The following is a 24,434-nucleotide window of genomic DNA, read 5'->3' as shown; positions in this document are numbered from 1 at the left end:
GCGTTGTCTTTGGATTCCATTTTCCCACGCACTGCGTGGAGCCCCCTGACGTGTGTTGGGCTGCGCATGTGTTCAGGGAAAATCTTGGTTCTTTGTGGCCGCAGGCGAATGGCGTTGCAGCCTCAGGTCCCAGCGGTCCTGTCTGCTGCATAGCCTGGAATGCTGGGACACATAGGGGGCTGGGTGAAGGCTCCAGTGGGGAGGAGGCCAGTGGCCCCAGTTTTTCTCTGCTCCAACCCCCCTTTCTGTGGTGACTGCAAACCCCCTGCCCTCTGGGTCCCTGTGATGATGTGGCAGCGGCGGTGGTGTGTGTTCATATACATGCGTAGGTTCACGTGCATGCATGTGTGCGTGTGTGTTTCATACGAGCTCCTTCAGCTCTGGAACTGGCAGAATCCCCAGATTTTTATTTATTTAGGTATAAAAAATACAGTACGTCTCATGCACCAGTGTTGCCAATATATAGAGTCAATATCCTATAGGGCAACCTCTATGTTAGGAAGTAACAGGTTATAGGAACTAAACCTTTATCCAACTAAAACAAAACCTGAATTGCTAACCTAAATAACAACCTTGTGATGCAAAAACTCTATAGGTTTGTGAGAGCTAGAAATGTGTAAGTATTATTAGTAAAAAAAAATGATAAAGACGTTATTGGTTAAAAACAAGTCAGTGTTATCTACAATGCCCTGGGCCAGGATAGGACCCCCAGTCCGTGAAGTGGGCTGAGCAGGAGTAGCGGCTGTTCCTGCCCCTCTCTGGCGCTTTCTGTCGCTTCTCCAAGTCAGGCTTGCAGGGGGGATGTCCCCTACCTGCGTGCACACCGGGGACACCCAGGTGCCACGGAGCTAGGGCAGGGCCTTGCCTCCTGCAAGGGAGTGCATGCGGGTCGGTTCCCTGAGATGTGGCGACCACGAGACGCGAAGGCAAATGGCGCGGCTCTGTCACGCAGTCACATTTAGGGGTGGGCGTTGGCCAGTGTGCTCAGGACTAGTGGTGAGCGCCTCTAAGTGCAGAGAGAAGGCGAAGAGGGGGAGAGAAGCGGTGCAGAGTGCAATGCATGGCCAGCGGCAGAGATGGGGAGAGGCCTCTGCTCCAAACACAGCCGCGCCCCACGGCAGAGCTGGAGGGGGGTAGATGAGCGTGCAGTCGGGGTCTCAGCTTCTCCAGGCCCTCTCCGACAGGGCGGGTGCGGAGGTGGTCCTCGCGCTGTGCTCTGTCACATGTGGTCTCCCCGTCCCTCCGGGATGAATTCACAGTTGCTTCAAGTTCAACCAGCGGTTTTTCCTGAATTTGGCTGAACAGGTCAACGCTCAGTACAGCAGTTCTGGAGCGGCTGGTCACTGAGGTCGCATTGGGACCCAGGGTCACGAGCTGCCAGGGGCCCCTTGACAGGCCTGGGGCGGAGCTTAGCAAAGGGGGTAGGAGGGAGTTGGGAGGGCTGGGGGTTAGTGTGAAGGACAACTGCAGTGTCTCACCCCCAGGGTCATGCTGTCCAGCCCCCTGCCTCCAGGCAGACAGGGGCCAGGACCTCAGAAGCGTTCAGGGCCCCGACAGGAAGTTCCCCTCCCCCCACCCTCCCACCCCCGCTGAATACAGGCTGCTTTGCTCTTCGAAGAGCTAGGGCATGTTTGCCTCTATGTTCCGGGGGTGCCAGGGGCATGTGGCTGTCCCAGCCCCGACAGGACAGAAGAATGGATTTCCCAGCATTTAGGAGGGTGGCAGGTCTCTGAGGCCCACGGGGAAAGGGGTGCCAGGTTGGAGAGTGAGGCCCCCCGCCTCATTGGGCTCCGAGCCTGGTGTCCACCGTGCGCCAGGGCTGTAGCGGGTTTGGGGCCCCCTAATACAACAGCTCCTCCCGGGGGTCTGAGTACAGCTCGGCCAGCATCTTGAACCTGGGCCCCCAGTCATTGAGGAAATCGTAGTCGACGTCGGAGTCCGACGAGTGGGTGCCCAGGGAGCTGAGGGACTCGGCGATGGACTCGGAGCCCTCGTAGCCGTAGATGTGCAACGTGTCGTACGGGGGCCCGCCGCCGTCCTGGTCCGCCTCGTCCTTCTTCACCTCGATCATGGCCGCCATCTCCCCCGGCGGGCCCTGCGCCCCGGGCAGGTGCCGCGGCGGCTTCTGCACCTGCGCGTACAGGGAGGGCCGCGCATCCAGAGCCGACCGCGGGGCCTTGGCCTCGCCGCGCCGCACAGAGTTGAGCACCGACACGTCGTAGCTGGTGGTGTCCATCTCGCCGCCGCCCTCCTCGTCGTAGGTGACCAGCTGCTCGTGGATCTCGGGCACGCTCTTGCCGTGGGCGCGCGCCTGGTTGCGCAGCCGCCTCCGCAAGAAGATGAGCAGGGTGATCACTGCGGGCAGCCAGTGGGGGCGACAGGCAGAGTCAGCCCGCGGCTCCCGGCCGCTCCTGGGCCGCAGGGACGCCGCGCCCACGCCCGCGCCCTCCCCCGTGGCGGACCCGTGGTCCTGGCTGGCTATCGTCCTCGCTGGCGGGGGTGGGGAGCCTTCATCAAGTTCATCTCCTTCTCGGTCTCAGCCCCACTTCCCTGTGCTGCGCCCTTTTCTTCCCTGCTCTGACCACTGAGGCGGATCCTCCCAGGCCGTGTCCCAAAGACCAGGAAGCCAGAGGTTGCGGCAGAAATGGGGAAAGGGATGGACTAGGAACTTGGGGCGCCATCACTTTGCTAACTAGGATGGTAATAACGGAAAACGGTGGTGCTGGTAGCCACGGAGCCCCTTGCTGCAGTAGCATCTATTCTCTTAAGCACCAGCTGTATACATGCTTGGCACTCTTGGGCTCATTCTTGAGTCATCTCGCTCAAGGAGAGGTTATGATCCTTCTATGGAGTTCAGCTCCAGTTTAGCTAATAGAAACAGGGAGTCTCATGGTCTGGCTGTGGTGTAGACATGGACCTGTAGTGTGGACAGCTTCTAAAATGAGGCCCAGCCTCCCCCCCCCCCCCCCAGCCCTCAGTCACTTAACAAGCCGTTGCCTGGGGAAGTAAAGCCGGCGTGCTCAGGGAGACCCTGGTCTCAGGCTCACTCTCCCGGCCTGTGGGGTGGGAAGGGCCACTGCTGCCACGTGGCTCTGTGTGGGCGGGACCACTGCTGCCCTTGTGGTTACTGGCGCGTTTGCCCCAGAGAGGGAGGCTCTGGCTGAAGTATCCGGCTCCTGAACTCGCGCAGAGGGCAGACCCCAAAGTCCTAGTCAGTGGTACTAAGAGAAGGAAAACTTAAAAAAAAAAAAAAAATCTCTAAAAAAGTGTTAATGAGGCGGTGGGGTAAGAAAACTCCTTTCCTTTGGTGAACCCTTTAAATGCGTGTAGTGGCTGGGGCCGGGCCATGCTGAACCCAGAACTGGGAACTCAACCCAGGCCTTCCTTGTGGATTAGTTATGCGTTCCCCGCCATCTGCCGGGGCTGCATTAGCAGGAAGCTGGAATCCTGAGCCGGAGCCGGAGCCGGAGCCAGGTTTTTTTTTTTTTTTTTTTTTTTTTTTTTTTGACAGGCAGAGTGGACAGTGAGAGAGAGAGACAGAGAGAAAGGTCTTCCTTTGCCGTTGGTTCACCCTCCAATGGCCGCCATGGCCGGCGCGCTGTGGCCGGCACACCGCGCTGATCCAATGGCAGGAGCCAGGTACTTATCCTGGTCTCCCATGGGGTGCAGGGCCCAAGCACTTGGGCCATCCTCCACTGCACTCCTTGGCCACAGCAGAGCTAGCCTGGAAGAGGGGCAACCGGGACAGAATCCGGCACCCCGACCGGGACTAGAACCCGGTGTGCCGGCGCCGCTAGGCAGAGGATTAGCCTAGTGAGCCGCGGTGCCGGCCCGGAGCCAGGTATTGAACCCAAGTACTCCCATGTGGCACCAGGCTAAACCACTTGGCTAAACACCCACTTGAGGGTGGATACTGAATCCACTTATGGAGTTTAGAGTCTGTGGCCTATGGGAAGCAGTTTGATTGATTAGGTTATAAGAGTGGAAGCCCGGGGCTGGTGCTGTGGCATAGTGGATAAATTACATCCTGCAATGCTGACATCCAATATGAGTGCCAGTTTGTGTCCTAGCTGTTCCACTTCTAATCCAGCTCCCTGCTAATGTGCCTGGGAAAGCAGCAGAAGGTGCCCAAGTGCTTGGGTCCCTGTCACCCATATGGGAGACCCAGAAGCAACTCCTGGCTCCTGGCTTTGGCCTGCCCCAGACACAGCCATCTGGGGAGTGAACCAGCAGATAGAAGACCTCTTTGTCTCTCTCTCTGCCTCTGCCTCTCTGTAACTCTGCCTGTCAAATAAATAAATAAATAAATAAATCTTAAAAAAAAGATCTGAAACTTTGCCTTTCAAGTAAATAAATAAATCTTAAAAAAAGATTTGAAAGGCAGAGTTACAGAGAGGCAGAGGCAGAGAGAGAGAGACAGACAGAGAGAGAGAGAGACAGAGAGAGAGAGAGGGAGAGAGAGAGAGAGAGGTCTTCCATTCGCTGGCTCACTGCCCAGATGGCCGCAACTGCTGGAGCTGCACCAATCTGAAGCCAGGAGCCAGGAGCTTCCTCCAGGTCTCCCACGTGGGTGCAGGGGCCCAAGGACTTCTTCTACTGCTTTCCCAGGCCATAGCAGGGAGCTGGATCAGAAGAGGAGCAGCCGGGATTCGAACCGGCGCCCATATGGGATGCCAGCACTGCAGGCGGCAGCTTTACCCGCTATGCCACTGTGCTGGCCCCATCAAAGGAAATTTTTTAAAAAGTAATAAAAAAAATCCCTGGAGGCTGCCTAAGTGAGAAGTTTTAAAACTGGGTCCTTGTATGTAGTTTCAAAAATGGGTTTTATGGAGACACGTGCCAGGAGCAGGGCCTGGCGGGCAGTCAGAGCTCACCAGGGATGCGGCGAGAGTGAAGGTCAAGTGCTGGTGGTCTGCAGGGGGCCGGTCACCCCTCCTCCCCACCTTGCCCTTGCCAGCCCGGGGCACACGGGTTGCCCGAGCTCCCATCTCTGACTCTGACCCTTTGAGGCCTGGGCTGGCGGCAGGGTTGGGTCTGTGAGGCCCTTCCCATGTCCCCGCCCCACCCCGCCCCAGTGCTGACCTGTGATGGTGAGGATGCAGAGGAAGATGGCCACGAGCGCCTGGATGCTGACGCCCGCGTGCGCAGCTGCCTCCTCGCAGAACGTGAACTCGCCGTGCTCGCTGCACTTGCACACAACCACGGCCAGAGTGCTGGTGCCCGTGAGGCTCGGCCTCCCGTTGTCAGAGATGATCACCGGCAGGAAGTGGACCTTGGCTCGCTCCCGATCAAACTGCCCGTACTTGACCGTGATGTTGGCTGTGTTATCTGGAAACACCAAAGCTGCAGGGTCAGGCTCTGCCGGGAACGCCTGTGCCTTCCATCACGCAGACAGTGGAGCCTGCCTCCTCCAGGAAACCTTCCTTGCTTCCGCCAGCCCACGTGCTGCCTGGGCCACTTCTCTGCCCGCTACACCCCCTGCCTCATGACTCAGCCATTGATGTTTTTGGGACAGCTGTGTTACTCCAACCTGGAGGAATGACTCAGAAAGCAAACTCCTTCCTGTGGGCCATGGCTATGCCCACCCCTTTCCCTACACCAAGAACAGGGGCCTTTCTCTTTTGGCTCAATTCATTTCTGTGTTCTTTCAGACTTTGACAAGCAATCGAGAAAAGTAAAGTTGTAAAACGTCTAAGGCAGCTTCTGGTCTTTGGGAATCACGCATTTTGGAGGAGGATTACAAGTGGAAAAGCAGCGCACGTGCCCCCGGGGGCACTGCAGGAAGTCACAGGTGTAACCGCGGGTCTCCCGGGCCGCCTGGAACTGGGATGTGCTTGGGCTCCGGGCTCCGCTCAGTCTCTGTTTCCTGCCCATGTGACTCCAGGGAGCTTGTGAACACTGATATTTAGAAACCCTACCCCCCCCCCCCGCAGCCCCCCACCACTTCTGATTTAGTGGCTCTGGGCATAGGGCACAGATAAGGCGCCTTTTGTAGGTTCCTGGAGGTTGTGACAGTCAGAGGAGGGTTCAGGGACCCCCCCCCCCCCCCCCCCCGCCGCCAGCTGCAGGATCTACCCAGCCATGCAGAATCAGCATCCGCAGGAAGCCAGCCAGAAGCCAAGGAGGCCATCTTTCAGGTTTCGAATGAAAGCCAACTGCTTTTTATCATTCATGATTACACTGCACTTAAGTCCGTGAACATAGAAAGTAAGCAACATGCAACGGACACACTAAGGGAGAAATGAGAGATTGCGACTTACAGGGCATAAGCAAGTCTGAGACCAACGGATTCCCCTCCTGGTGGCACTGGGGCATCTCTGGGGTCACACAAATCCCCTCCACCCTACGCCCCCATGCACGTGAGGTAGACACTAAGACAGGGCGACAGGTAATTTTGCCACATTGCCACTACTACAGACGGCTGAATGCTGAGTGACTGTCACCAGCTGTCCTCACATCATGGCTGCCTCATTCTGCAGGACATCAGCGGCTGCCCTGGACCTGCCCCACACTCTCAGGATCCTACTCCCCACCCTCCTCAAATGTCGCCTGGGCTGCTTCAACCCCAGGCCCCGTCACCCACAGTCCTGCCAGTTAGGGACAGACGGGGATCTTCCCAGGTTTGGGGCGGGGTGGGGTGTCGCTCTAATTTGACCCAAGGAGCATTCTATTTTTTCTGAGAGGCTATGGAAGCCTGCCATTCAATTAACTCGGCGTCATCTCTCTAGTAAGCACGTGTTTATCAGAAACTCTGATTGGCTGCTACTGATATTGAAGGATTTTGTGATTGGCGGAGCCTATCGCTGTGATGTGCTGTGATTGGCAGACCCGATCCTGTTCGGGGGCCCCCTGGCGGTCAGTTGGTAGCTATTGCCGCCGGACTGAGAGGAAGTTCCCTGCCTCCTTGGGTTTATGATTTCCCATTGCCAGTGTTGTCTCTGGAAGGGACTTGAAGTTCGTCTCATGAGCAGCTGCGATGTGGCCGAGGCACAGAGACCCTGTGGTGGACAGGATCTCTGGATGCTTTGTGAGCCCAGCTGCCTGTCTGCATTGCCCACCAACCTGAGCGCCTCACAGGAGAGTGGCCGGTCACGTGGACTCGGTTTGGCCAGGGTGGCTGTTGTGTATTAAGCGAACCAGTGGTACAGTGCATGTGGCAGCACTGTGCAAAATACCCTGAAACTTGAACAGCCCCGTGGTTCGGGCTGGTCCTTGGCCCGGGTGCCTCCCCCCAGCCCTGCGCCGAACCGCCTGACGGCTGTGATGCTCACCATGGTTGTCCGTGAGGGTGAAGTTGCTGTCTTCAGTGCCCAGGGCGAATTTGAACTTCACATTTTGTGGCGTTGTGTCCTTGTCGATCGCAGAGATCTGCACCACCAGCTGGAGTGTGGGAGACGGGGCACGGTCAGTGGTGGTGGCGGGGTGGCCTGGGGTTCAGCAACAGTGACTTTGCACCTGCACCTGACCATGGCTGCCTCTCCCCTGCGGCGCTAACCTAACTAGTCTCCATAGAGCTTCTAGGAGCATTTCTGCCTGCCTCCCATGCTCCCCTCGCTAATCTATTCTGCAGAATGCTGTCCGAGCCACGGTTTCTCCATCTGTACAATGGAGTTAACGTTACCTTTCCTTAGAGTTGCTGTGCACACAGGCAGCTCCAGCTGGTGGTGGGTGGGACTTCTGCCCCCCAGCCTGCCCCCTCCCCGGGGTGGGGGGGGTGCTGCCTCACTCTCCCGCTGAGCCAGACTCACCTTCCCGGGGGCTGCATTCTCACACACTTTGGGCTCATAGGGCTGGGCGAACTCTGGGGCGTTGTCATTCTCATCCAGAACTTCGATGTGGACCTGCACAATGGATTCTTTGCCCGTGGGGTTCCCTGCAGGAGAAAGGACTCATCACCACCAGGCAGGGCTCGCCTGGTGCTGGCTCTCGGGGGTGGAAGGTGTGGGGCGGCCCTTTGGTGGGGAAGAGGGGCTGTGGCCCCCTGGAAGAGAGGCGAGGACTGTGTCTGCAGGAAGGAAAGGGGTGAGGAAGAGGAGGGGGTAAATCTTCCTACCAGGGTCTTCAAAAAAGCCCATGAAAAATGTATCTGAGGAAAAACTGCATGAATTTCAAACATTGCTCATACCAAACAAATTTATCTTTTACTTCCTTCTTCTATGAACTTTTGGAGGTAACCTCATATTGGTTGTAAGACTCAAAAAGGTGAACAACTTATGTGCATTTTCAAGGGCTTTAATTCAATGAATACTCATTAATTTATTTTATTAATCAATTTAATTAATAATCTAAGCAAAGAAATGTAATTTATTAAGATAAGGTGACTGTTTAATACCAATCATGTAATTATTATTTAATTATTAAATATTATTTATTTAATTATTAGATACAAATTTACCCCCATGGGACCCAGGGTGCAGTGGGAACATTAATCTCTCTGCTGGGGCCGGCCCTGTGGCGCAGTAGGTTAATTCTCCACCTGAGGTGCCGGCATCCCATATGGGCACTGGTTCTAGTCCTGGCTGCTCCTCTTCCGATCCAGCCCTCTGCTGTGGCCTGGGAAAGCAGTGGAAGATGGCCCAGGTGCTTGGGCCCCTGCACCTGCATGGGAGACCAGAAAGAGGCTCCTGGCTCCTGGCTTCATATCGGCTCAGCTCCGGCTGTTGCAGCCATTTGGGGAGTGAACCAACGGACGAAAGACCTCTCTCTCTGTCTCTCTTGCTCACTGTCTGTAACTCTACCTCTCCACTAAATAAACAGAGTCTTTAAAAAAATAATCTCTCTGCTGGAGGCTGGTGGGGATTTGCTCGCATAGTCAGAGGATGTGAAACCCGGGCACTCGCCTTCTCGCTGTCAAAAGCTACACAACGTCCGGAGACCTGCGCAGTCGCAGAGTCAGAAGCCGCTCCTGATGGTGAGCTCAGGGCATTCGCCGAGCATAAGCATCCCTCAAAGCAGCAGTTCCCAACCACACAGCAGCAGGAGCACCATGGGGTTAAATGCACATCCTTGGCCTCGTGCAGGGAGGAGGAGCTGGAGCAGCTCTCTGGCTAGGAGGGGCCGAGGTGACTCTCCTCGCAGAGAGCGGTGAGGTTCTGATCCAGCTGGGGGCAGTGGGGCCTGAGATTCTGCACCTCCAACAAGGTCCCAGGGGACGCAGGTGCCACACTTGGACGCGGAAACTCCACTGCACCGCAGCGGAGCGGTGCTCCAGCTGGTGCTCAGCGCCCCTCTAGAGACCGCAAACCCCAGGCGATGGCAGTGTTGGGAGGCCGGAGGCCAAGGAACAGAGCCCAGGGCCCGATGCAGACAGTCACTTACCCCGAGAATCCAGTTCTTTGGCCTCCACAGTCAGGTTATACCAGGGGTAGGTTTCTCTGTCCAGTTCTTTCTCGTTGTAAATGTTCCCCTGTTTGGTGATGCGGAAGAACTGGCCCTTGTCACTAGTCCTGCGGATGGAGTATCTGCCCGGGGGAGAGAGAGTTTTGTGGCTTGTCACCATTCTCTGCTGAGTACCAACTCCTTGGAGCCCCTGGCTGGCTCCTCCCCTGCACAGAGCAGACCCACACGCCAGCGCACAGGGCCTCGGGGGAGCAAGGCGAGGTCGTAGGTCTTGGTAATGTTGTCACAGGCTTGAAGGGGGAATCTGAGACTCCAGCAGTGGCCCTTTCAAAGCTGTACAGGGGACCTTGTAACAGCTGCACCCCAGCGGGGCTTGGCTTTTCTGAGTAATAAATGGGGGGGGGGCTGGTGTTGTGGCACTACCGCTTGTGACATTAGCATCCTACATGGGCGCCTGTTCACGTCCAGCTCCCTGCTGATGCATCTGGGAAAGTAGTGGAAGATGGCCCATGTCCTTGGGGTCTTGTACCTACGGGAGAGACCTGGAAGAAGCTCCGGGCTCCTGGCATTGGCCCAGCCCAGCCCTAGCTATTGTGGCCATTTGAGAAGTGAATCTGTGGATGGAAGATCTCTCTCTATTTCTCTCTCTCTCTCTTTCACTCCACCGTAACTCTGCCCTTCAAACAAAGTAAATAAAAATTTTTAAAAAAGTTATGTAGAGGCCGGCACCGCGGCTCACTAGGCTAATCCTCCGCCTTGCGGGGCCGGCACACCAGGTTCTAGTCCCAGTCGGGGTGCCGGATTCTGTCCCGGTTGCCCCTCTTCCAGGCCAGCTCTCTGCTGTGGCCAGGGAGTGCAGTAGGGGATGGCCCAGGTGCTTGGGCCCTGCACCAGCATGGGAGACCAGGAGAAGCACCTGGCTCCTGCCTTCGGATCAGCGCGGTGCGCCTGCCGTGGCAGCCATTGGAGGGTGAATCAACGGCAAAGGAAGAGCTTTCTCTCTGTCTCTCTCTCTCTCTCACTGTCCACTCTGCCTGTCAAAAAAAAAGTTATGTAGAGATGAAAAATGTGAAACGTATGTTATATATAATATCTATGCTATTACTGAAGAAAATTTCAGAAAAAAGAGAACAGAAGAAATACAAATGTAATGAAGGAAAACTTTCCTGACCTGAAGACAGCTTGAGTGTACAGGTTAAAAGATATCACTGTTAGCAAGCTATTTTTTTTTATTTTTAGAAAAGGAAAATAATTAGGCATATCAAGGCTATATGAAGAAACTGGAAAGAATCCAGGCAGGGAAAAAAAATTCCTTATGAAACAGGAGAAACCGACTTTGCCTCAGACTGCGCACAGAGTGAGCACATGGTGCTGGCGGTTTGGCAGGGAGGTGCCTGTGCGCTGCGGTGTGCGTGAACACCTCTGAGTGCCCTCACATACGAGGGCGGAGAACTAAGCCAGCTGTCCACCTGCGAGGGCTCAGGAAGGGTACTGCCTGCAGCAACAGGTCCTGGAAAGTCACCTTTGAGAATTCACTCCATCTAGCCAAGAAACGTCTCAGGGTAAAGTGAAAACATGGCATGGGAGGTAGGGAGTGGAGTCAGGGATTCCTTTACCAATCGTGGGAAAGCAGTGGGGGGTGTGTGTGTGTGTGTGTGTGTGATAGGTTTTATATGGAAAATATAGGTCCAGGAAAACACAGAAATTTTACAGGTAGAAATAAACCTTATTGATAGATGTAAAAATGGATATAGTTCATACAGATATCTAGGAGAAAAAAATTTTTAAAAAAGATAGCAAAGCGGGGGGGAGGGAAAACATCATTAAATTTGAGCAGTGGGAAATGTACAAGATAAAAGGAGTAAGATCAAAGGTATCATTTATGATGAAAAATGTAAAGCAGGTGAAATACAAAGCAGCCCAGTTTAGATGAAAAAACAAAGCCATGTACGTTCTGTTTTCAAGAGACAAGTTCATGCCAATGACCTAGAAAAGTTAAAAGTACAGGTTGGAAACTTTATATCAGGCACACATGAATAACAGGAACACAGGACTGGCAAACCCAACAGCAGGCAGCGTGCAGCTGAGCGCCGAACGTTGAAGCAGAGCAAACTGGATAATTGTGTCCGGCTCAAGGTAGCAAACCGTAATGAGGGTCCAACAGTTATAAACCTTTGCTAGCTGAATATAAACATTACGATGCATAAAGTAAAAGCGTAAGATATTCAAGGGAAAAAGTGGACACAAAGGCAAGTGTATTTCTTCACAGAGCAAGCTAAAAAAGCAAAGCCAAGAAATCCCCACCGTTTGTAACTGAAAAAGACTGAGTAAATTTTCAAATAAGTCCTTGGGTCAAAGAAGAAACAAGAATCATCTTTACACACTATTTAGAATAGCATGGCAATGAAAATAATCCCCACGTGAGAGGGGCCCATTTGCCTTTAATAAAGAGACCTAGAAACGGAGCTCCTCCAAAGGTGGTTCATAAACACGGTTCTCATTAGAACTCTTTAAAAAAAATAAAACTGAGAAAATTTTTTTGTTCTTAAAAACTTTTTATTCATGTATTGCACTTGTTTGAAAGGCAGAGAGACCAGAGAGACAGACAGACAGATTTCTCATCCACTGGTCTGCTTCCCAAACAGCTGCAAATACTCAGGCTGAGCCAGACTGAAGCCAGGAGCTGAGAACTCAATCCAGGGCTCCCATGGGAGTAACAAGGTCCCAACTGCTGGGGCCATCACCACTGCCTCCCATGGTCTGCATTAGCAGGAAGCTGGAATTAGGAGCAGAGCCTGCACTTGAACCCAGGCTTTGGACTTGAACCAGAGCCTGGATGTGAGCTCAGGCACTGTGATACAGGATGTGGGCACCCAAGTGGCTACACCAAACACCCACCCACCACTGGGTAAAAGAATTTTAAAATTTGTACAAAAGAAATAATGTGGCCTGCACCGTGGCTCACAAGGCTAATTCTCCGCCTGCAGCGCCAGCACCCCGGATTCTAGTCCCAGTTGGGGCACTGGGTACTAGTCCTGGTTGCTCCTCTTGCTGTCCAGCTCTCTGCTATGGCCCGGGAGGACAGTGGAGGATGGCCCAAGTGCTTGGGTCCCTGCACCCGCATGGGAGACCGGGAGGTAGCACCCGGCTCCCGGCTTTGGATCGGCGCAGAGCGCCGGCCGAGGTGGCCAATAGGGGAGTGAACCAATGGAAGGAAGACCTTTCTCTCTGTCTCTCTCCCACTGTCTATAACTCTCTCTGTCTCTCTCTCTCACTGTCTATCTTTGCCTGTCAAAAAAAAAAAAAGAATTTAAAAATTCATACAAAAGAAATGATGTTTGAGAATAGATAAAAATTACATAAAATGAAAAGCAAAGAGAGGGAGAGACTTGTCTTATACATACTAAAATTTACTATAAAACTGCTAGAATAAAACAGAATGCCACAGAACAATGGACAGAATAGGTAATTCGGAAATACACCAGGTATTTACAAGAACTTCGTATATAACAAAGGCAGGAAGATGATGACTTAGTTAATAAACAAATCTTGGCACAAATGGCTACTCATCTGGAAAATAATAAGGTTGGATGGGATTCATAGCCTGTAGCACTACAAGAGTGAGATAAAACTGTACCTTTTGTGTTGGAGGAGAGGAGTGGACTCGAGAGAGAGGAGCCAGTACTATGGTTTGCATGTGTCCAGCATGTGGTGTCGTAAACCGTAGTTAACGTAATCTGGAGGTGGGGCTTTAGGGAGGTGATTAGGATTAGTTGGGGTCATGAGGACAGGGCCTGTGTGCTGGCATGAGTCACTCACCGTGCATTGCCCTGGCCACCTTATCACACAGCACAAAGACCCTCCCAAGATGCCAACCAGGTGCTGGCGCCATGCTCTTTGCCTTTTAAGCTTCCAGAACCATGCGCTAACAAGACCTCAATTCTTTATAAATGACTCAATCAGTGGTGTTCAGTGACAGCAACTGAAACTGGACTAAGTTGCCAAGTGCTGATGCATGGGTGTGAAACTGAAACTGGAAACAACCAAACACCTCAAACCAACCAACCAACCAACCGACCAACCAACCAACAGCAGCAAGGATAAATTCAGCGTACGGCATTTCTACGTTCCTGTGGTCGTGAAGAAGGACGGGAGAGCACCACCTTAAGGCAGCACCTTGAGTGCCTGGGGAGTGGTTAGCAGGGCTTGCGTTCTAGAACTTTGTGTTTCGCTGTGCAGGGTTGTGGTTCGTGGTTTGGGGAAGACCCACATTGGATACATTCTTAGTGAAGGGGTTTCAGGTATGTTAGCTGATTGGCTCCTGTCTTGACTGTGGGATTATTGGTCCAAACACAGAGCTTTCAAAGTGGAGCAGTAACAGGCATCTTAAGATGGCAGGGACCAAGCACCGTAAGAGCCCAGCAGGCCGAGGGGGTTAGTGGGAGGGCATGGGCTCTTCGTCCTGCCTCTGCCACTTTCCCTGTGAGTGCTGGGAGAAGCCAGTTTCCCTCTGGTGGGTCCTGATGTCAGCCCAGCAGCTGTAAGAGCACCAACTCTGGGATGGTATCACCATCACTATCATCATCGTCATCACCATCATCACCATTACCATCATTATCATCATCAACATCACTATCACCACCACCATCATTATCAACATCACCATCACTATCAACAGCATCATCACCACCATCACCACCATTGTCACCAACACCAGCACCATCACTATCATCACCGCCATCACTATCATCACCACCATCACTATCATCACCACCATCACTATCATCATCACCATCACCCTATTATCACCACCATCACCATCACCATCACCATCATCACTATCATCACCATCACTATCACCATAACCACCACCATCCTCCTCCTCCTCACTAACACCATGACTATCGCCATCACCATCACCATCATCATTGCCATCACCATCATCACCATCCTCACTATCAACACCATCACCATCATAATTACCAACACCAGCACCACCACCATCATCACCATCATTATCACCAGCACACCCACCAACTACCCCCTTACCCGATGCTGCGCCGGGCCTCGTCGGGATCTGAGGCCAGTACCGAGCCGACCAGAGGTTTCTTCAGGTTCTCCTGCAGCAGGAAGTGGTAGAAGTGCTGCTGGAAGACGGGGGGCTCATCCACGTCCGTGACGTTGATGATGACGCGGGCCTTGTTCCTGCCGGAGATGCCGCTCAGATAGCGGAGGTTGATGGTGGGGTCTGTGGCCTCGATGGTGAAGATGTACTGCTGGATGAGTTCATAGTCCAGGGGCTGCGGGAAGGAACAGGATGGGGAGCACCTGCTGGGAGCAGGCCGTGACACAAGATCTTCCCAGCAACCCTGCGGGGTAGGGCTGGGACAACACCCATGCTCCAGGGAGCAGCCTGGGGCCTCCACAAATGATATTTCCAAGGTCATCAAGACAGTGGCTTGGCCTGCATCTGTCTTCACCTACCCCCTCTTTTATCTCAGCAGCCTCTGGCCACACCCCCAACCCTGGCTGTCCACCTGGCCCTGTTCCAGGCACTGAGGACACTCAGCACACCAGCCCCGGTCCTGAGCTCTAGGGAATCACAGAGGGCGGCTCCGTCCACAGGACTTGCCTTTTCTTCCTGCTTTTGTCCAGGATGCCTTGCCAGCTCTGCCCATCTCACAGGCTCCTGCTCACCCCTCAAGAAGCCAATTGGAGGGAATCAGAAGCAATCTCAGAGGCCCTCCCTATACCAGTGACTGCTCCCCGCCTGGCCACACTTTGGTTATGCATCTGCCTTCCCTCCTGCTGAGAGCTTTAGTGACTCTCAGGGCTGTGCCTGCCTCCCCTGGGTGTCTCCAGACCCCAGAATGGGGCTGGGCCAGAGAAGGGGCCAGGCCCAGCACCCCCCGGCCTTTACGGCCACTCTGAGGCATGCTTATGCTAACAGGGTCTCTCCCAGCGACCACTGCTCTGACTTCCCTGTCAGCCACAGGCGCTGTCCGTGCCCGCCTCTATCCCCAGGCACTTGCCATTTCTTTATGTGCCAGCAGCATTTACTGGCTGGGACATGGAGAGCTAGTGCCCGCCCCTCTTCAGTACACGCTGCAGGAGCTAGTGCACAAACATCTCGGCTCCCTCACCCTCAGCTGCTGCCACTCAGGTGTGTTCCTCACTGTCCCCAGTTGTCCCCTGTGGGATTGGGTGCCAGCTTTGTCGCTGCTCAGAGCCCAGCGTTCACTTCCTTCTCTTCCCCTGTCCTTGCTCCTGGGGCCTCCTGGAATCATCTCCCAGATAAATGACTTATACCCAAATCTTTGCCTCTGGGCCTGCTTCTGAGTAACCCAGCCTAAGGTCCTGGGTCACAGTCTCCACGCACATGACCAGCTGTGAGCAGCCCTGGGCAGGTCCTGTGGATGCTGGGAGCCCCGACGCCATTGATGGAGACCTACAAACCTTCATGGGCTTGATGATGCCCTCATTGCGGGTGGGGTCCGTCTCGATGGTGAAGGTGTCCCTGTACTCGCCCTGCACGATGCTGTACTTCGTCATCCGGTTCTGAGGCTCATCTGGGTCCTCCACAGACAGCGAGCCCACGGGGCTGCCCACACGGATGTCTTCAGGTACAGTAAATGTGTACTTGGCTGATGCAAATAGGAGCCCGCAAGGGCAGTAGGTTAACGAGATAGACAAGGCAACTGCCCCTTATGTGGTGCTAGTGTATTTTGGTATAGGAGTTGGGTGTGATAAAATAATGGTAGTCGTGATAATAATAATATCCCTGGGATTATGGGTCTCAAGGCAAAGGGGGTTTTCTCTAACTGTCCATCCATCCACCCATTTATCCACCCATTCATCCATCCATCCACCCATCCACCCGTTCATCCATCCATCCATCCATTCATCCATACATCCATCCACCCATTCATTCATCCATCCAGCCAGCCATCCACCTGTTCATCCATCCATCCATCCATCCATCCATCCATCCATCCATCATCAAGTCACTCATATCCCTCCCCCCCCCGCCTTCTTCCTCCTATCCATCTAACATGTAGCTATTCTGTATGGCAGGCACTGTGCTAGGGGACTTAACAGTTACCAAGACAGACAAGTGCTGACTTCTGGAGTTTACACGATACCCAGCAAGGCCATGCCAAGAGAACCTGCCTATTTTTGTGGTGGCTGAGCCTCTGAGTTATGACATCAGCACTAGAGGCGAACAGAGCCGTCTGATTCTCTCTCCCACCCCACCCCACCATGGGAAAAGCTCTTGCTAGACACTTCTGGGGGAACAGCAGTCTGAGGATGGGGTCAGGGCCCAGCCCTGGCTCTGGCTGTCACTTTGCTATACTTTGCCACCCACTGGCTTGTGGGCCCCCAGTCTCAGGGCCTGGGTTTTCCTGAGCCCATGGGATCTGGCTCTCACCTGTGGGAGGAGACCAGGGCCAAGGGCAGCTGGATGCCTTGGGAATGTGGAATAGGGATGGAAGCAGCAAAGAGACCCACCTCGTGGTGGAGGGAGAGGTATAGGTCTCGGGGTCACCTTCCCCAGGGCTCCCAAGTCCTCCACCCTCCCGGGGCCCTGGGGGGAGAGGCTCACTCTGCGTGAAGATGGGGAAGTTGTCGTTGACATCCTGCAGAGTGATCAGCACGGTGGCCGTTCCAGACTCGCCCCGGAGGCCCTGGGCATCTCGTGCCTCCACCACGATCTCGTACCTGGCCTGCGTCTCTCGATCCAAGTTTTTATTTGTTGTGAAAATAATTCCTGCAACAGTGTCCAAGCAACAGCTGTGTCACCTGGGGGGCTTTTGGGAAATATTGACGCCTGCAGCCGACCCAGAGAGAGTCTGGGTTAACTCTTAGTTCCAGGGATGAGAATCATGAGCCTAACCCACTGCCTCCCTGCTCTGCCCCGTGAGGCCACAGCATGGGCCAACACAGGCCACGGACACCTGGGGCATTGTGCTGGGAGAGATTCTAAGGCCTCAGCCAGGCCCAGCGTGAGAGTGCTGGGATGAATTAGTGATGTCTGCCTCGGTGCTACATTGGGCAGTGGTGGTGTCTCTGCTACTTATTTGTACCGAAGTCAATCCTCCCAGCTTGGCCAATAGGTCTGGCTACCGAGATTCAGTCCTTACAGTTTTTTGTTAAAGTCATGCACATTTTCTCTATATACATGATATAATTCTAATTCAAATTTCACTGCTGACATGCAAGATGCCTAAAGCATTCCCATTTTCCAGGTAAGGGAGCTGAGGTCTGCAGAAGTGAGTTGACTTATCCAAGGTCTCTGGAGGGAAAGTGTAACGGAGCTGGGTTTGGAAACCAGATCCGTCTGAACCTGTGCCCAGAGCTGCTAACCAGCCTCCTCTGCTGCTGCTTGCTCATCCTTGGCTAACTAGATTCTGCTTTCGAGCTCTGGCCCCGAGCGCTCGCCTTGGGCACCTGTCTGCTTCCTTGTCCCCTGGCCAGCCGCCTCGTCTTCACACCGACACCGCACCTCCACGGGACAGGATGGTGCCATGCTTGGTGGAGCCTGGCAGACTGGGCTTCCCTCGGCACCTGCCCCCCTGGTGTATCCACCTCCCCTGCCCTCCATGCTGGCGCCTTCCCAGGAGGGTCAATCACACCGACCGGAATTGGCGATGGCAAAGTTCTCATCCCCCTTCAGGATCTGGTACATGACAGAGGTGTGGTCTGCCACGGTGGGATCATCCGCATCCACTGCTGTCACACGCGTGACCGAGGTCCCTGCAGAGAGAGGATCCTACAGCTGCTGCACCCCGTTCTCAGGGGAGGGCAGATGGCACTCGGGCTGTCTCCCGTGCCCATCTCCTCCGCGTCCCTAGAGGGAAAAGACTGAGGCTCCTGCATGGCAGCAAAGTGCTGGCCCTGTGGGGTCCAGCCAGGTCAACCCTGAGGGGGCAAGGAGAGCAGGTGTGTCGTGCTGCTACGGCGGGGGATGGGGGATGGGGGGGGGAGACACCAATGAGGAGGGGGGAGACACCAATGAGGAGGGGGGAGACACCAAGGCGAGTTATGGGCTGTTTCTCTCCCTGGAAGGGTGGGAACAGGGAATGGGAATGCCCCCAAAGAGGTGGTGTCACATTTCTCATGCCTTGAACGCCGCCAGTGTCCTCACACATAAAGCAGCCCTGGTCCCAGGGCCCTGGCTGCGGATCCTGGACTGTGCAGGTGGGGGTGGGGCAGGGAGCTGTTTTATAGCACCCCTGGAGGCTGGGGGAGGGCTGAGGAAGGAGCTGGAACCTGCTGGTGATGTGGCGGCACCAGGGCTCTGTCCCCCTCCCCTGCTCCCTCACGGCCCCCCGAGGTCACTCTTGTCGCTTTGCTGGCAGAGCCTGGCATTCTTCATGTGCAAGGGCTGTGCTATTGAGGTGCCAGCCCTGAGAGTCGGGGACAGTCGATGGAGTTTGTTCCAAAGAATAATGAGGTAAGAGGATGTGTGTGTCTCCCTGATGGCCAGGGCTTACTTAGTCATTAGGATCAAGGATCAGTCTGTGACTAAGATTAAGGATCAGTGTATGACTAGGGTCAGTGCTCAGTCCATGATCAGTGTCAAGGCTCAGTCTGTGATGAGGATCAGGGCTCAGTCCATGACTAGGGATGGGGCTCAGTCCATGATTGGGATCAGGGATCAGTCTATGACTAGGGTCAGGGCTCAATCCATGATTAGTGTCAAGGCTCAGTCCATGATGAGGATCAGGGTTCACTCCATATTAGGGATAGGGCTCTCCATCTATGATTAGGATCAAGGATCAGTCTATGACTAGGGTCAGGGCTCTGTCCATGACTAGGGATGGGGCTCAGTCCATGATTAGGATCAGGGATCAGTCTATGACTAGGGTCAGGGCTCAGTCTGAGTTCAGTCTGGGGCTTGGTCAGAGGAATCAGGGTTTCTTTCAACGTACATAAGGTGACAACAGAGGCATTACAACTGTAGCCCTGAACTCACCGAACCCCGAGCCTAGGCAGTGGAGTGGTTGCAGTGAGTCCCTGCAGGCAGCGGGGGATGGGAGACACGTACCCACAGATGACATCTCGGGCACGGACGCGTTGAACAGCCTGTGCGTGAATACAGGCCAGTTGTCATTCACGTCGTGGACTTTAATGGTGAAGCTGGACGGAGACTCCAGGTTCCTGTTGGTGTCCTTGTCCACGATGAGGGCAACAAGGTGGTACTCTGAGATCTTCTCCCGGTCCAGCCTCTCGAAGGCATACACGTCCCCTGTGTCTGCGTTGACCTGGAAGACCTTGCCGACAGAGTCTCCCTTGAGCAGGTACTTGGCGTTCTTGCGGTTCACGCTCGACTTGATCTAGGGAGGAAGAGGTAACGTGAGCTGAGAATGGGCAGGAATGGCTGCATGCATGTGTGAGTGTGTGTGCACACGAGTGTGCGTGTGCATGTGTGTGCATGGACAGAGGCATGTCTGTTTGCGTGTGCATGTACACGTGTGGTGCTGGCCAGAGATCCCATATGTGACAGTGAGATTGTTTTTTAAAGATTTGAGGGGCTGGCATTGTGGCATAGTGGGCAGAGCTGCTGTCTGCGATGCCGGCATCCCATATGGACACCAGTTTGAGTTCCGGCTGCTTCACTTCTGATCCAGCTCCCTACTGATGACCTGGAAAAGCAGAGGAAGATAGTCCAAGTCCTTGGGCCCCTGCCACCCATGTAGGAGACCCAGATGAAGATCCTGGCTCCTGGCTTTGACCTGGTCCAGACCTGGCTGTTGTGGTCATCTGGGGAGTGAACCAGCGATGGATGATCTCTCCCTCTCTCTCTGTAACTCTGACTTTCAAATAAATAAGTAAAATATTTAAAAAGAGATTTGAGTCATTTGTGTATTTATTTTAGAGGCAGAGAGAGAGAGGAAGAGAGAAAGAGAGAGAATGCAAATACATATCCTCCCATCTGCAGGTTCACTCCCTAAGGCCCACCAGGAACCCAACCCAGGTCTCCCACATGTGTGGCAGGAAACCACTATCTGCCTCCCGCGGTCTGCACCGGCAGGAAGCTGGAGTCAGAGCCAGAGCTGAGTATTGAACCCAGGTGCCCAGATGTGCGGCGTGGGTGGCCTGTCATCTTAACCACTGGGCCAGGGGCCCACCTCACACACTGAGATTCTAACAAGAACCCTTGGCTGGTCAGCCCTGCATTGTTCTCAGCCAGGTCGCTGCAACCTCCACATGGGCGTGGCCCAGTGTGCCTAGAATGCTGCCTGCAGCCCACTTTCATCTGAGTGGAAGAACACACTCGGTACCATTGGAAGGCCAAGGGTATTTTGGCCCCGTAGAAGGTCTTAACTCTTTGCCTTGTAGTCATCTCCTCTGAAAAAGGAGGCAATACCGCTTCCGATGTTGAGTTGCCCAAAGGAGTAAAGCCGCACTTCCGGAAAGGAGTTCCTGGACAGACTGGCCTCAGTTCCTGTTCCCCGCACAACGGGGCCCCCGACACGGCGGGCTGGAGCTGGCTTGCATCAGCTTGGTTTTGGAGAGGGAGCCAACTCAGATTTCCAGACGTGTTTGTGCATTGGTTGTTAAACACAACCAACATTAAATATTAAATGATACAAAGTCACCATCAAGCAATTATGTTAAAGACAAGGATGACAGATACTCCGCATCCATCGCTTCCCAGTTGTTTCACTGTGTTGTTGGGCTCGTGCACACCTCCCAGGTCTGTATGATGCAGACACTAAATAAATGCCACATTAGGATGTGTTCCTGCCCGTCTCTCCCAGCTGTGTCTTCAGGAACTTGATGTTGGCAGCTTGAAATCAGACACGGCGAGAATATTTACACCATGGGAACTGGCAGATGCCACACATCGGGACCTCATTCCCTGGAGAGCCAGTTGTCAAACAGTCATCAGCACGCCATGGGTCCCTGTCAACTCCGGTTTGGAGTGATACCACAATGTTCTCTTCTTGGGGGCTTGCAATGTCCACCCCAGCACAAAGAACCAGTGAAGAGCTTTGTGTAACTCCACATTTCCCATCCTTGCTAGGCCACCAAACTGATTTTCTTTGCTATAAGCCACCGCCTGCGATGCCAGCATCCCATATGGGTGCTGGTTTGTGTCCTGGCTGCTCCACTTCTGATCCAGCTCTCAGCTATGGCCTGGGAAAGTGGCAGAAGATGGTCCAAGTGCTTTGGTCCCTGCTACCCAGAAGAAGCTCCTGACTCCTGACTTCAGCCTGGTCCAGCCCTGGCCATTGCGGCCATTTGGGGAATGAACCAGTGATAGAAGACCTCTCTCTCTCTCTCTCTCTCTCTCTCTCTCTCCATCCCTCCCTCTCTCTCTCTCTCTCTCTTTCCTTTTCTATGTCTTATTCTCTCTTTGTAACTCTGACTTTCAATTAAATCTTAAAAAAAAAATAGAGGGGCCGGCACTGTGGCATTGTGGGTAAAGCTGCCACCTGCAGTGCCAGCATCCCATATGGGCACTGGTTCAAGTCCCAGCTGTTCCACTTTCATCCAGCTCCCTGCTAATGAGCCTGGGAAAGCAGAGGAAGATGGTCCAAGTCCTTGGGTCCCTGCACTCATGATGGAGACCTATAAGAAGCTCCTGGCTTCTAGCTTTGGATGGGCTCAGCTTTGGCTACTACAGCCATTAGAGGAGTGAACCAGTAGATGGAAGACCTCTCTCTCCCTCTCTTCCTCTGCCTTTCTGTAACTCTGCTTTCAAATAAATCAATAAATCTTTTAAGAAAAGAAGAGAGAATCCAATAAGCATAGGATATCAGGAAAATAAGATACTAGTACTTTATGCCCACACAGTGCAGGCTCATAGAAAGGTAGACTGTCCAAAAACTGCAATTCAATTAGAAGAATATAAACCAGATACCCACAAGGCGCCAGGCCCTCTGCTGTGGCCTGGAGCTCACACAGACCTCGTTCTGGCCCTCGGGCCAGAGCTGAGCTTCCTGCTAATCTGTGCCCCGAGAGCCAGCGGCAGCAGCTCAAGCACTTGGCTCCTGCCACCCGCGGTGGAGCTCTGGAGTGGACTCTGGGCTCCTGGGCTTTGGGAGAGCAAGCCAGCGGATGGAAGCTCCCTGTCTGGCCGTGTCTGCTTCTGTCGTTCTGCCTTTCAGATAAAATGAATAAAAACAAAGAGAAGAGTCTGGAAGGTGAGGGAGAGGAGACAGGAAATGCGGACCCTCCCCTCTGGAGGACCCTCCCCTCTGGGGGGCCGGAGGAGGGAGGAGGGGCCGGAGGCAGGCAGCAGCCCAGCAGTGGGAGACGCCCTGGAGCAGGACAGTGGTGTGCAGGGGGCTGTGGCCCAGGAGGATGTGGCCGGGACCTCTGATGAACAGCCGGCCAGGAGGCAAGGAGCAGCATCCCAGCTCTGTAACCTGCGGGAACACGGGGCCTCAGGAAGGGGCAGCCGGGGCCCTGTGTAACTTGCTTAGATACCAACTTTCAGGCTCAGCTCTGGGCAAGGCTTGGGGGGTGAGGTAGAGGGGTGTGCATTGGCACCTCCAGGACAGAGATGGTGAAGGGGAGTTAGGTCAGCTTTTGTCTGTTTCTTTGGAGTTCGGCTTCTGATTTCCTACGTGCTGTAGTGTCGTGTTCCTTCCCTGCAATTGTCCTTAGTCTCAGTGTGTAGGAACAGTTTTGGGTCAGTGCTCACGCAGCGTTCCCACATCGCCGCTGCCCTGGCCCTGGGTATTGGCTTCTCCACGTGCTTGCTGGTGCGTTGGAATTCCAAATGGGTCAGTATTGATACATTATGATTCAGGCCCACAGTCATGCAGGGTCCTTTAATTTTTACCTAACATTCCAGGATCCTGTTTAGTCATCATGTCTCTCTGGGCACCTCTTGGCTATGGCGTTTCCCAGATTGCCATGGTTTTGGATTGATCTTGGCCATGGTGAGGAGCATGGGTCAGCGGTTTGGCAGGAGGCCCCTCTGCTGGGGCAGCTGTGGATTTTGGTGCCTCCTCCTTCTCCAAGGTCACTGTGTTTGGACGCGAGTTGTCCCTGCTGTAAGTGAGGCCGAGCCACATTTGGGGACTCAGAAGGCTGTGCAGTGCCGGCTCCCATTGTCCCTCTGCCTCTGTGGGTCATAGAAGGCTCTAGACTCTGGGCTTGATAAGCAGGGCGGCTCACGGCCTTGGGAACCCAGAGATGATCCTGGCAGCCCCATCCTTGCCTCTCCCAGGCACCCTGATCTCTTCCCAGACTGGGGACTGCCTGTGGCTCCTCTGTCCCCTGGCCCCACGCTGTCTGCTGGCAGATGACGCACGCCTGACGCTCTCCGCGCTGCCCGTAATCCCTGGGCAGGTCCCCTGAGGGCGGTGGCCCCTGCTTTCCTCTGACTCAGCTGCAGATTGTCCTTGGGGTCAGCCATTCTCTTCGAGGCTGACTCAGGGCACGCTGATCCCACCAGGAAAGACACAGGTGGGCTGACGACATTTCCCTGTGACAATCGTGACGGCACTCAAGGAGCCCAGGGCCTCCCCGTGGGACCCTGGGCCAGTGTCTGCCCCTCCAGGTGGCCGTGCTGGTTGGTTGACGCCCCCAGCCATTCCGGGACCCAGAAGGGCATGGTCAGCCTGCTGTGACCAGGGCTGTGAGCAGATCCCCGGGGTGGTCCCGTCCTCTTCCTCTGGCTGGGATCGCGGTCCTGGCGCTGCGGCCAGACTGGGCCCTCCCCTCCAAGGGTCCTCTCTGGCCTGTTGCTCTGTGGCTTTAGAGTGGCCCCATCACCACTGTTTATGGAGTTCTTTGGCCAGTGCTGTCCCTCTGGATCAGGGTGGGCAAACCGTTCCTAAAAAGAGCCCCACAGAGAATATTTGTGGCTTTGTGGGCCGTAGGATGCTTGCCAGACCTGTCCACTGCTGCCACTTTACATGAAAGCAGTCATGGACGACTTGCAAATGAGTAACCGCTTCGGGATCCCAATAAAACTTTATTAACAAAACCAAGCAGTGGGCCAGCCTGGGGCCTGCTCTGGACGGCCACCTCTGTGAGGGTGGGGGCCCACGTCTGTCTTTTTCTGCCGTTGTCTTTCCAGTGCCCAGCCCAGTGCCTGGAACTGTCCGTTCTTCACCCAGCACGGCGATGCA

General features: G+C 54.3%; 1 protein-coding gene across 3 annotated transcripts in view; it reads right to left on the bottom strand.

Annotated features, from left to right (window-relative positions):
* Positions 1-387: 387 nt before the first annotated feature.
* Positions 388-24,434, bottom strand: part of CDH5 (cadherin 5) — a 38,557-nt gene continuing 14,510 nt past the window's right edge. For all 3 annotated transcript variants that reach the window (XM_051846859.2, XM_051846860.2, XM_051846858.2), the window contains exons 3-12: positions 19,388-19,676; positions 17,977-18,093; positions 16,943-17,107; positions 15,796-15,983; positions 14,389-14,639; positions 9,319-9,461; positions 7,749-7,873; positions 7,272-7,380; positions 5,083-5,328; positions 388-2,355 (exon numbers count right to left, since the gene is read on the bottom strand). In XM_051846859.2, the coding sequence (XP_051702819.1) occupies positions 1,841-2,355; positions 5,083-5,328; positions 7,272-7,380; positions 7,749-7,873; positions 9,319-9,461; positions 14,389-14,639; positions 15,796-15,983; positions 16,943-17,107; positions 17,977-18,093; positions 19,388-19,676 (2,148 nt within the window). In that variant the 3' untranslated portion in view covers positions 388-1,840. The remainder of the gene's footprint in view (positions 2,356-5,082; positions 5,329-7,271; positions 7,381-7,748; positions 7,874-9,318; positions 9,462-14,388; positions 14,640-15,795; positions 15,984-16,942; positions 17,108-17,976; positions 18,094-19,387; positions 19,677-24,434) is intronic.

Source organism: Oryctolagus cuniculus, chromosome 18 (assembly GCF_964237555.1).
Source record: "Oryctolagus cuniculus chromosome 18, mOryCun1.1, whole genome shotgun sequence".
Lineage (NCBI taxonomy): Eukaryota > Metazoa > Chordata > Mammalia > Lagomorpha > Leporidae > Oryctolagus > Oryctolagus cuniculus.
The sequence above is the reverse complement of the archived record's forward strand: the minus strand, read 5'-3'. Positions and strand labels throughout refer to the sequence as shown.